The sequence below is a fragment of the Drosophila bipectinata genome, chromosome 3L (assembly GCF_030179905.1).
Source record: "Drosophila bipectinata strain 14024-0381.07 chromosome 3L, DbipHiC1v2, whole genome shotgun sequence".
Lineage (NCBI taxonomy): Eukaryota > Metazoa > Arthropoda > Insecta > Diptera > Drosophilidae > Drosophila > Drosophila bipectinata.
The window spans coordinates 286,735-299,600 of NC_091738.1; the positions used below are offsets into that span (position 1 = coordinate 286,735).

Below are 12,866 nucleotides of genomic sequence, written 5' to 3' on the forward strand. Positions count from 1 at the left end.
TTTTGCCTGGGGCAGCTTTAAATACTTTTCCGTTGAAGGAATTTATTCATCGAGAGCCGGAGGGAATCTTTCAGATGGCCAGCCGTTGGAGCAGCCTTAAAGGAGCTTTTCAAAGAGACTAATTTACAGACATTCCGTGACAAAAGCAATCTCTGTCAATACAGCTCGCCGGTTTTATTTAGCTATTGCTGGATGTTGTATGGCGGATTGCGGATGCCGGTGGCACGAGGCACGCTCTCTTCTACACACAACCATGGCCACTCTTACACACGCACACACCTCTTCATTACTTATTTATGGAGGAGCGTAAAAGGAGGCAAGTAGAATACGAGGGGCGGGCTAAGGACGATGTTCAAATCTGTGTCTATAGTATAGTCGAGCAGTAGGTCGCTGAACTCGGGCATGGGCATGGGTGTGGGTGTGGGTATGGGTATGGATGGAGGAGGATGCTGTGGCTCCACTGGCTGTTTATTTGTTTGACAATAAAGAGGAAGCGCAGACTTTGCTGAGCCTTTTCACTACGATGTTGGACAATGGCATATGCCACATTGGTGGAGGCCAGTTTGCCAGCCGATAAAACACAATTGCGACTTTTATAACCCGACGCCTGTGTCTGTTGGTGTCCTGGCATGTAGTCACCTGAGACCTGAGGCCCAGCGAAATGTATACAATTGAACATCCATCGATTAAAGGTTAATGAACACTGACAGGCAAACAATTTTGCTAAATTTGGCTTTTCCCTGCCTTCCCGATAAACAGAGCAAAAACGCTAATTGAAGAATCCAAAAATAGACGGGAAAAATATGCTTACCGCTCGACTGGAGGTCCTTGTGGCATCAGCATGCTGGGCAGGGATCGACTGCGTTTCCTGCTGTCGCGACGGCACTTGTCCTTTACGGCCTTCGTTTGCTTTTTCCTCTCCCTTCGGCACACAACACTAAAAAGGGCAGAAAGCAAAATACAAAGATGATGACCATTATCCATTATTGACAGTATCCAATCTCATTCCGCTGTCGCCACTCATTTTCATTGTTATCTGTCATGTTTAATGGGGTACTTGGGCCCTGGAACGGGCTCTGGACTCTGTTTTGCGCCTGTCAATCGCTAATGGCTCCTCTACCGGCTGTCACTCTGGCGACTTTGGACTGTGGAAAAGGCGAAACTCACCTGAGCGCAATCTCCTTTTGTGATGCCACTGGGGAGCCTTCTACGCCAGCTTCTCTTCCAGCTACTGTTCCTGTTCCGGCCTCCTGCGTTGTCTGTATACTATCTGAATGGCAAATGCTGGCCACTCCGCTGCACAAGAAGGTCCATGGTGGATTGGAGGACTTTTCGACGCGTGGCTGCTTCGGGTTTTCGTTGACGGCCACTGTGGTGACGTGCTGCTGCGGTAGCTGCTCCTTCCTATCCTTCTTCTCCGTTCTGACTCCAGGTGCACTGGCACTTTTTTCCTGACAGCCCGCGCATCGGGGCCAATAGTCGCAGGTATCCAATGTCTTACTGCAGCTTCTATTGGGTGTGGGTGTGGGTATGGGTTTGGGATTCGCATTGGGTGTGCTATAAAACAAGGATATGACACGTCAGCCCACGTAGTCGAGAAAGCATCCACCATCCACCAGCCACCATCCGGCAGCCAAATTCCTTCTTAATAGCTTCTTCGTGTTATGTGACCTCGATAATGGGAAGCCATCTCATGTCCCACTACTCGGTTTTTACTTTTGAATTAGGTTAGTACGTGTATTTTCGTGCCAAGCGGTGAAAATAAATAAATTACTAAGGCCGCCACCGCCGCAAATTCATAGATTCGGTTAGTACATTAGATTAGTTAGTATGCATGGACAGTCTTTTGAAACACACATACGCACGGGTGCTTCTCTGGTCGGGTTAGTGCACCCCTTGGGTGTTATTAGATTTGGTCGAGAGAGGAAGTAGTGTGGTAGCAGTAGTATAAGTGGTAGGAAGTCTGTCTGGTGGTGTCTAGTACCTGCTACTGCGCGGCTGAGTGGCTGCCTGCCGGTAGATGTAGTCACCACCCACGCCCACAGCCACCTCCAAGGTCGTCAGGTCGTCCCGTGATCCTGGATTTTGGCGGAGCGAGCGTTGAGGCTTCAAGACCGTTGTCGGGTGCTCATAAATTCTAGTCTCGTTACTCATAAAGTTCAGCTCACTGTTGCCGCCGGAGTTTATGGTCTCCCGATTTCGGAGCATTACGGGAAGTTCGTAGTCGCTGCTGTCGCCCCGCCGGAAGTTCATGATCGGTGATTTCCGAAGCATCTCGTATGTGAGTTCGTGGTCACACAAACGCGTCCCGTAGCTCTGCGGACTACCCGACTGCCGGGGCTGCGCCTGGTGGAGATTGTTTGTAGAAGAGCCCGAGGATTGCGGCGACCTCGATGCGCCGTGATCCATGTTGGGCGATGTGTTGACCGGCGAGTTGCTCTTGCGCAGGCGGGATGACGAACTGGAGGCCAGTGAGCCGTGTCCCGAGTCCGCAACCGTGGGCTGTAGAAAGCGTCCGCTTCCGCCGTTGTTGTTGTTCAACATTGCCTCGCGATAGTCGTCGTCAAAGGAGCGGGACTCCCGCTCGATGCGCAGGTTCTGGTTGCTGCCACTATCGCCTCCGCTTCCGCTAGTGTGGGCCGTTCTTGCCGAGGACTCTACCTTCCGCCCACCGCGGCTGTAGTTGTTGTAGTCAAAGTCAAAGGAGCGGGCCTTATCCGCCTCATTTTGGCTTTGACGCACCCTTACCGCACTCCCAGATGAAGAGGCTTGGTTACGGCTCGAAGAAGCCCTAATGCTGGGCGGAAAAATGTTAGCTCCGCTGGCCAGGCGGGTCTGCTGGTAGCTGGCGGTCGATGCCGGTGGCGGCTGAGTCGTTACTACGCCACCCACATTCACAACGGATTTGTGAGTCCGGTTCGGTGACCGCTCACTAAGCTGCAATGACCTGCAAAATATAAAAATGTTAAAGAATCGTTGGATTGAAAAATATTTTAAGTATTATGCTCAAGGGCGCAATCAATAGCTATATATTTTAATCAAAGGCTATAATTTTCTGGAGGTTCAATTTCAAAAATGCATGGAGCCCCTAAATGGCCCATGGCGAAGGCTATATCTTTGGCAATAGTCATCAGATTCTTGAGCGGAATACCTTAAACGATTCGTACGCTGATTCTACATAAATCTGCATCAAAATCTAGAAACAAATAAATTTTTAGATCTTTTGTCAAATTTTCTGGAGGGTCCCCTTCAAAAATGCATGGAGCCCCTATATGGCCCATAGCGATGGCTATATCTTTGGCAATAGTAATCAGATTCTTAAGCGGAATACCTTAAACGATTCGTACGTCGATTCTACATAAATCTGCATCAAAATCTAGAAACAAATAAATTTTTAGATTTTTTGTCAAATTTTCTGGAGGGTCCCCTTCAAAAATGCATGAAGCCCCTATATGGCCCATAGCGATGGCTATATCTTTGGCAATAGTCATCAGATTCTTGAGCGGAATACCTTAATCGATTCGTACATCGATTCTACACAAATCTGCATCAAAATCTAGAAACAAATAAATTTTTAGATTTTTTGTCAAATTTTCTGGAGGGTCCCCTTCAAAAATGCATGGAGCCCCTATATGGCCCATAGCGATGGCTATATCTTTGGCAAAAGTCATCAGATTCTTGAGCGGAATACCTTAAACGATTCGTACGCTGATTCTACATAAATCTGCATCAAAATCTAGAAACAAATAAATTTTTAGATTTTTTGTCAAATTTTCTGGAGGGTCCCCTTCAAAAATGCATGGAGCCCCTATATGGCCCATAGCGATGGCTATATCTTTGGCAATAGTCATCAGATTCTTGAGCGGAATACCTTAAACGATTTGTACGTCGATTCTACATAAATCTGCATCAAAATCTAGAAACAAATAAATTTTTAGATTTTTTGTCAAATTTTCTGGAGGGTCCCCTTCAAAAATGCATGGAGCCCCTATATGGCCCATAGCGATGGCTATATCTTTGGCAATAGTCATCAGATTCTTGAGCGGAATACCTTAAACGATTCGTACGCTGATTCTACATAAATCTGCACCAAAATCTAGAAACAAATAAATTTTTAGATTTTTTGTCAAATTTTCTAGAGGGTCCCCTTCAAAAATGCATGGAGCCCCTATATGGCCCATAGCGATGGCTATATCTTTGGCAATAGTCATCAGATTCTTGAGCGGAATACCTTAATTGATTAGTACGTCGATTCTACATAAATCTGCATCAAAATCTAGAAACAAATAAATTTTTAGATCTTTTGTCAAATTTTCTGGAGGGTCCCCTTCAAAAATGCATGGAGCCCCTATATGGCCCATAGCGAAGGCTATATCTTTGTCAATAGTCATCAGATTCTTGAGCGGAATACCTTAAACGATTCGTACAACGATTCTACATAAATCTGCATCAAAATCTAGAAACAAATAAATTTTAAGATTTTTAGTAAAATTTTCTGGGGAGACCCCTTTGAAAATGCATGGAGGCCCTATATGGCCACAGCAAAGGCTATATCTCTGGCAATAATCTCCTGATTCTTGAGCGGAATGGCTTAAACGATTTCTAGATCGATTCTGAATAAATCTGCATCAAAATCTAGTTACAAAATATTTTTCAGATTTTTTGTCAAATTTTCTGGGGGGATTCTTTTAAAAATGCTTGGAGGCCCTATATGGCCCACAGCGAAGGCTATATCTTTGGCAATAGTCATCCGATTCTTGAGCGGTATAAATTTACCCTAAATACCTTAAACTTATTGTACATCGAATATCAATAAATTTATCTATGAAAAAACATCTTACTGGCAAACAAAAATGTAAAAAAATTAGGAAGAATATTAAAAATGGCTACAAGCTTCGCTTTCTCCATGCCTACCTGTCTGGAAAAGATAAGATTTTCACGGAAACTTTTTTCTTCATGAATAACTTACGGATAAATAAAAATAAATAGAGTCTACTTACCGGGACCGTCTGATGCGGTGCTCCTGTTCCGCCTGCTTGGCGGTAAGAGCACGTCGATGGCTGGAGGAGCTACTGCCGGGAACCACCACCGAAGCCGTGACTGTAGCGCTGTTGCTGGCATTGAGGGGTTCGTGGGAGTCCCCGCCACTGTAGCTGGAACTGGAGGAGCTGCGAGAGATGTTGGGTGGCGTCCTGTCCTCGTGTCGTTGACGTGACTCCAATGTGCTGCTCCTTGAGCCGGAATTCTGACGGGAGCCGCTGAGCGACAGCTGGGAGCCCTTCTTGCGGCGCTCCTCGGGGGTCAGTGACCTGGATTCGGGAGTCAGCGAACGCTGTTTCCGCAGGCTGCTGGACGAACTGTGCGACTCGTTGCGATCCGGAGTTAGGGAGCGTTGGCGTTGCATCTTGAAAGGGGAGATGCTAACGCTACATGTCCCGGTTTTGGGGAACTTGTGAGTGCCAGCGGAAAGAAACTCGTTCAGACCGCCGTCCTCGTTGTCCAGCTCGTCGTTGGAGAGATCTGTCATTGGGGAAGCAGACGTCAGGACATTAGTGGTAATAGTGGTAGCGACTGACCGCAAATGGTGTGGCATTTATTTCACATTTAACAACCTTCCGATGCGACATGCGATTTGCCTAATCATCAAACATTAATCACTAAAGAAAAAAAGCCAACTATCATAGGGATGATGCTGGCGGAATTTGTCAATGCCAAGTGGCCTGGTCATGCTGATTGGAAGGCAGCCAACCACCCTCCGCCCAACAGGGTCAGGTGCGTGTGGCTTATAAAAAAGGCATCCCATGTCGTGGCTAATCACTTCCTTAACTTGGCTAAACAAAAAGTTTGGTAATTAAAACTCAATTTCTTGCACCCACCTGATCTCGCGCCACTGTCACAGGAGTTGAGGCGCTGACTCTTGGACGTATCGAAGCTGCGGAATCGCGACACGCCCATGCTTATCCCAGTGGGTGGGTGGGCGACCAAAGGACCTGCGCTGCCCACCCGACTGAACTGGGACTTTCGCGACCGTCCCAGAGCATGGCTCTTGGTGCGCTCAGCGGTCCGTTCATGCCGGGAACGGGGCGAGTACTTTGCTTGGTTGGTGGCCACACTGTACACTGGTGGCGCCTCTTTTACCGCTGCATTCAAATAGGCAGTCGTCGTCTGCGGATTCAGATACTTGGGCGAGTTGTCCCGGCTGCGAAGGGAGCCACTGCTGCCGCCCCCGCCGCTGCTCTCCCGTTTGGTTAAATAGTTGGGTGAGTTCCCAGTCAGGGTGCTGAAGTTGGGGGACCTCTCGCGCTGCAGAGTCACCATCATGGGCATGCCCAAGTTCAAGGGTCGCTCCGACAGGTTTCCATCAAAGCTGCGGGAAAAGGTTTCCACGTAGCTGTCGGTGGGGGTGGGCCGCCGTGTGTCGTACTCAAAGCTGCGGGAGAATACCATGCCCTTGGCGGTGCCATTGGCCATTTGCTGCTGAGTGCTCAGCTGGGACTGTGTCTGTGACGGAAGTGGCACGGGCAAAGGCACCGGCAACGGAACTTGCTGCCGACTTGGCTTGCGTCGTTCCGGATGCCGACTGCTGCGACTGTTGTCCTGGAAAGCGGGTGGCGGCGACAGTATGGGCGTGATGGGCGTGTCTAGGTCATTGGGGCTCTTCACTGGTAAGAAGCCGGGTCGCTCGTTGAGAATATTCGCCAGCTGGGGATCGATAATCCGGTAGCCCGGCCTAAGGGCAGGATCTCGCGAAGAGAAGCCACTTAAACGCGCCTCGTTTCTCTGGATGAGTTCCTCCACTTTTGAGCCGACAAACTTTGAATCAGACTGCTGTTGTTGCTGGTGGTGCTGCTGTATAAACGACTGCCGGGCCAGGTCCGAGCGACGATTGTGATCCATTCCCATGGCCCGGGACGGGGTTCTACCACGATCCGGAACTCCTCCATTCTGCTGACCATAGGTCAGTCTATGATAGTCTTCCTTGCTGCTGCCGCGCTTGGTGTTGACCTGTACCCATCCGGATTTGTTGAGGAAAATCTCCTCCTTGTTGGTGGCGGGGGAGATCGATTTCCGCCCGGATCCGGAGCCGTGTCCCCCGTGAAAGTGTTCCCCAAATAGATAGGTGGGAACTCCTCCGTTGGGGGCACCTCCATTGGCCCCGCCCATGTGATAGTGCATCCTGCGCGCCTCCAGTTTCTCGTTGAAACTCCTGTTGGAGGCCTCCAAGCTCTCCCTTCGCTTCGCCACGTACTGCTGGAAGGCCGAGAGATGCTGCTGCTGAGGAGTTGGTTGCTTCTGGTTCGCTTGTTGATTGCTTACTTCCGGCTTCTGAGCGTCCGGACTAGCTGCTCGCTGACGGTGCTTGGGTGGCTGCTGAGCTGCTCCTGCTGTTGCACCTGCACTGGTATCTTCGACGGCTTCATGGCGCGGCGGCTGTGGAGGCTTCAGGTGCTTTGAGGGACTGGCGCGGGATCGGGTGCGCCGACGCTTGGGCAGAGCGGGCAAGGGAAGTGTGCTAACGTCTAGTTTCTCGAGAGTGGAGGAGGAGAGCTCGTCGTTCTGCGACTCCCTGGTAATGGAGTCTCGTGTTAGGTGGCTATCGTCCGACTGTGCCTCGCTAGAGTCGAGGCAGGCGTAGTCCTGACGAGTGAGTGGTCTTGGCGGCGTTGGATTTCCAGTGACGAGTGCGTCGAGTGGCGGGTCACTGAAAGAAAAGTTTATATAATAAATTAAATTAAATTTAAGGAAGACCTAAGATCCCTTATCCCCAAGATCAATAGGTATTTGATAGATAGGAATTTTTGATTGATTGGATTATCTACTCATTTCCTCGATCATTTCTAAACATTAAGGAAGGAATGTTAACCAAAAACTCCCACATTTGGTTCTTTTAGTTCTACTTGAACGTAGTTTTCTCAATTCACATTTTTCCTGTTTGAGTTTCTATGATGAAGCTGTTCTAAGCTTTGAATAAACTTAAATCCTCGCCCATTTGAATAAGATAAGCAGCAATCATCGAACCAAAAATCAGTTCAATGGGTTGACACCGTTTTTCACCCTCTTCAAAGAACGTAAGCATCCATCGACGCTTTTTGCTGCCCTAATGTGAATGCATGTTCACCAGACCAGAAGTGGTTTGCCAGCTCGTCACTGTCCTGCGAATCCAACAGTATCTGAAATCTTCACTAGCTCCTCAAGACACTGTGTGTACCCGTGTACCCATTCGAACAGTTCCTCCCCACCAACAGTTCGTTTCCATTGGAGTGCCTCGAGTGAGAAGCCCTTATCCGATTGAGCGCTAATATACTAGTACAACAACGAGAAGCAGCTGCCTGTCTACGGGCTTAATGGTTAGGATAAACGACCCGATCCAATCCCCGATCCGGGCGAGTGGAGGAGTGCCGATGCCTCCTCGACGGTGCTCGAACAACGGTTCAATGTCCGGGAACACGGTTCAGCACTCGCCTGAACTCGTTGACATCTTGCAGTAAGCGCAGTAAACGCTGTAGCCCCTCATAGAGCCTCTTGCAGTTTCCATACACTCTAAGAAATATATGTTTCATAAATATGAAATTTGGTAAAATAAAATGGACATCTTCCTCCAGGGAAATCTCTTACAGAACAGGGCTTTTCATGTAAATATGTGTAAGATTGATTAGAATTCCCCTTTAATAGATATCTCATTTTTGTAAGTGCACTCTGTGATGGCATATAAGTGCTTTGCCTTGTTGCTGCCACTAGCTGGTTGGTGGATGCGGCGCAGGGCGTGGCTGTTAGCTGGTGGCCAAATATTGGCATCGACGATATAGAATGCGGTTTCCGACAATACATTCATCTGCCGAGGGCCCAGGGCCCGCATACTTGATGACTAGCTATCCAGAACCGCCTCCCCAGATCCAGATATTGAAAGGCTGCCAAATGGCGTCTAAACTTGACCCTGAACTAAGCAGTATATGCCAAGTGGCTGAGAAAATACGTATACTCTCGAGTGGCGTAAATGCGTGAGTGAGTCTGAGTGGGAAAAAATGTGGCCAAACCAGTTGGTCTAAAAGCGCACAGAACCCAGTTAATATATATGTTAGCTATGCTCGAAACCCATCCGAATCGATTGCAAGGTGCAAGGTGGGTGTCACAAAACACAGCTTGACTTCGAATTGGGCTAACTCGTGAGATGAAAAGTGTGTTATTGACAGTGTCTTGACAGCCGAGACTAGGCTGCATCCTTATAACTTAATGTGAGATACATCCTGGGATAGGGACTCCTCCGGAAGTCTGTTTTTGTAAGTCGTGTCAATAAATGGAGTCCTCCTCCGAGCTGTCACCATTTCACTTCCTCTTTCATGGGTGGCTGGCGACGACAACGCATGTATCTTTGATGTTATGGTGGAATTTTTAAGTGGCTTAGACGCCTGGTACGCCGGCTAGAAAAAAATTTAAAAAACGCCAACGAAGAAGCGGCAACTGGGAAGGCTCAGAACGCAAATCCAAAGAAATCTCTTCAGCAGTGGTCGCTTTTGGCATTCGAATATAATCACTTGAAAACTTGTCATTCCAAAATGGTCAACAGCAACAACTGCAGATATGTATGTATATTATGTATGCCTGTGTATATATTTCGGTTCGTTGCCTCGGCCTGTCATTTTTTGTCTTTGTGGGGGCGTTACACAACTTTTAGTCCAATTTTGGAATTATTGGTACATGGATGGACCCAGCTGAGCGTCAAAAGCGTCGCATTATGGGCCGTAAATTCTGGCCAACCAAGGTTTCAATATAACTTTCTGGCTTAAGCGAACAATTAAATTTAAAAGAAGCCAAGTAGAGTCATTAAAGCACCGATTTTCCTTCCAGTTTTTAATTACAAAAGAACGAGTTGCAGAGAAATTGAAGCCAACGAAAAAACATGTCAATGCCATATAAGTATTTGCTAGAACTGGAAAGCCCCCATTGGGTTTTCGAAAGAGTTTTGAAGTGCGTGGGCTAAGGCAAATAAAAAACATTCTGAACGGCCTACAGAAATATTTCTCACTGAGATTCATTAATTAAACTCAAATCACATGAGATGACTGTCCCACTTAGCTTTTTAGATGATATTCTTTAAATAAATTAATAATCTTAAAGAGTTAAGCCGTATACAGTTGTATGGTGGGAGAACTTTCTGAATACAAACCATAATCTTCACAAAGGCTTAGAGACAGAACTTTATATTATTCATTATGATTAATATTAAATTTTAAATATATTTTTCCATCCTTCCCTTTATAATTCACCAACTTCCCAAATCCCCAAACAAAACATTTTCCTTTAAATTATCAATCCAGGAGACTGACAAGGAAATGAGTAGCATTCCTGCATCGCATTTTACTTTTCCACAGCTATGGCTCTCAAAAGGTAGTCGGGGCTTAAATCCTGCTCAGCTTTAAGTAAAAGGACATTCCTGGCATTCGCGTTCGCATTCGTATAGAGAGGAAGTGGGGGCCACTCACTCTCACTTTACGACGCTAATTACACTTCTCCGCAAACATGCGCTTCACGTCGACTTTTTATTTCTTCGGGCTATCTAAACATTTGAAAAACATCGTGTTGCCTGCACTCGTGCCATTTTCCATTAAATATGCGGAGTGCTACGTCTGCCAGTGTGTGTCTTTAATTTCCAATTAGTTTAATGACCGTGCATTCATTATGCAGCGATCATCATAAGTTGATCAGCCTTTTAATAATAATTCAATGCAATTGTGTATCTCGCCAATCTCATCTTTCTATGTGCATGATGGGTATATTTTTGCGGAAATTGTATTACTTAAAGAGATATAGAGAAAGCTCTTACTCCGATTAAAATGCAACAAAGAAGTAAGTTCTGAGCGTTAAAGGCGGAACTCGCAGTTGGGCGGGCTTTTCCGTTAAAATTACTGAAATTTAAAGAGCTGCTCGAGTGGAACTCTTACGTTGCACCGATGAGGACGAAAGTTTCCACAAAACAATTTCCCGCATTTCTTTGGAGCAAGGCCCGCTGTCTATTGCCGGTTTTGGGGCTCGTAAATAAAATTAAAAGCATATACAGAAAGTGCCCAGCACGTTGCATTTGCCGCCGAGGCATGCCGCATGCTGCATGCTGCACGCCGAATGCTGAGTGCTGAATGCATCATAAAACTGGTTTTCTACTTTTCCATCATTTAAGCCGCACTTGCGCGCCGCACTTGTTGGCTAAGCACTTGAGGGCGAGGACGACGAGGACGAGGACGAAGCCGCAGACTGGCAAATCGATTGCATTAGCTTCGCATACCTGTTAGACGACTTGCACTTTCGACTCGGCCGGGCTCAGAAGCAGCTTCTTCGCCGCCTCGACGATGTGGTAACTTTTCTCTGCTAACAAATAGCAGCCAGCAAGCAACGAGCCAAAGCTGCAGCGGCATTGACTGAAAGCCAATGACCAAATGTGGCCAAAAGTGGCGGCCAGGAGGGGAAACGAGTTTCACATTTTCCATACCATATCGGCAGACATTGCAGCGATCGAACTCATAATTACAAAATGGCATAGGCTCCCAGAGTGTATGATTTTTTGCAATTTGCAGTATTTCAGAAATTGCAAAATGCCAACAAACTTTTTTGTTTTTACGGCCTAAAGGTTTCGAAGGTCATCCGTCTACCAATTTCGCAAAATACCCGGCCAAAAGCGAGTAGAGTTGCTGATTTCTGATTTGTCGCTGGCCCTGGTTTGGTTTTACTCTTTTCGGTTTGCGGCTAAGAGCCATTGCTGGCTGTACCTGAAGTTGAACTTGTTTGCAATTAGCCGCGCTCTGAATCCACGCGCCTAATTGAAAAGTGAGCAAATTAACCCGAAGGTGGGCAAATGACGGATTGCCGCCGCCGCCAAATGGCACGTGAAAATACTTTGTGTACTTAAAAAATGCTTTGTAAAACATCCTTTTCACCAGCGGGAGGCGTGGGCTACAAGGACGACATGAAATGATTACTTTTCTCCTGTTTTTTCGGCAAACAATTCAGTTTTGAGTACACACATGCCCCGATGGGGGGGAGTCCTGCCGGGGTCCTGGGCCCACACATAAGTATATAGGTAAATGATTGAATACCCACACAATAAAGGGAAACAAAGGACAAAATTGATTTATGTATGCCGGGCTCGTATCGAGCACACAGGCTCCTGTGTGTTGTGTCCTGTGTGTGTGCGGAGGCAAGGGGGCGGAGCTTTTTGCGCAAATTATTGATTGTCAAAAATTTTATTGAAGCCGGGGAAAAAGTGGAAACACTGCCTGCTGGCAACCGCAGAGCGGCAAATTAATTTAATCTAATAAACGTAATGTGCCGATATCAATCACAGGATACGGGATACGGTATAAAGGTGGGTAGGCCAGATATCAAAGGAAAACACCACTTGAATTAAATTTAACCTTCCATGAGCGAAGCGCAAGTAAAGTCCTTAAAGCTTCCTTGTCACCCAAGCAATGTCCTCGGGCAACTGCGAACAGGTGTTGACGCGCAAGGTGTGCGCTAATTTATTTGGCCCGGAGATATTGTTAATAAAAGGGGTCCTGGGTGCCCCGCACATTGTCCTTTAGGCAATCGAGTTATTTAAATGCCAGAGCACACAGCTGTCGAGGGGTCACAACTTAAAGCCCGCCACGCACTCGGCCCGATTAATCACAGGACATCAAGGATGTCGGGGGCCACTCAGGCTCGAGCCGTTTAATGGGCCTCTTAGGGCCGAACCACTTGTTTTGGAGAGACGCCACATTATTATATCACCTTTGACGATTGTGTTTATGAATTTGAAATGCTCGTGGCAATAACTGGTTGTTCTTGGCCAGGAAGTGCATTAAATATGGACCTGCACGGGGGGTTGGGGGCGCTTT

At 47.1% G+C, this 12,866-nt stretch overlaps 1 protein-coding gene across 1 annotated transcript in view; it reads right to left on the minus strand.

Moving 5' to 3' along the window:
• RhoGEF3 (Rho guanine nucleotide exchange factor 3) overlaps positions 1–12,866 on the minus strand; it is a 50,494-nt gene that overhangs the window by 35,901 nt on the left and 1,727 nt on the right. The window contains exons 3-7 of the mRNA XM_043213307.2: positions 5,877–7,702; positions 5,001–5,520; positions 1,985–2,947; positions 1,168–1,557; positions 812–937 (exon numbers count right to left, since the gene is read on the minus strand). Of these exons, the coding sequence (XP_043069242.2) occupies positions 812–937; positions 1,168–1,557; positions 1,985–2,947; positions 5,001–5,520; positions 5,877–7,702 (3,825 nt within the window). The remainder of the gene's footprint in view (positions 1–811; positions 938–1,167; positions 1,558–1,984; positions 2,948–5,000; positions 5,521–5,876; positions 7,703–12,866) is intronic.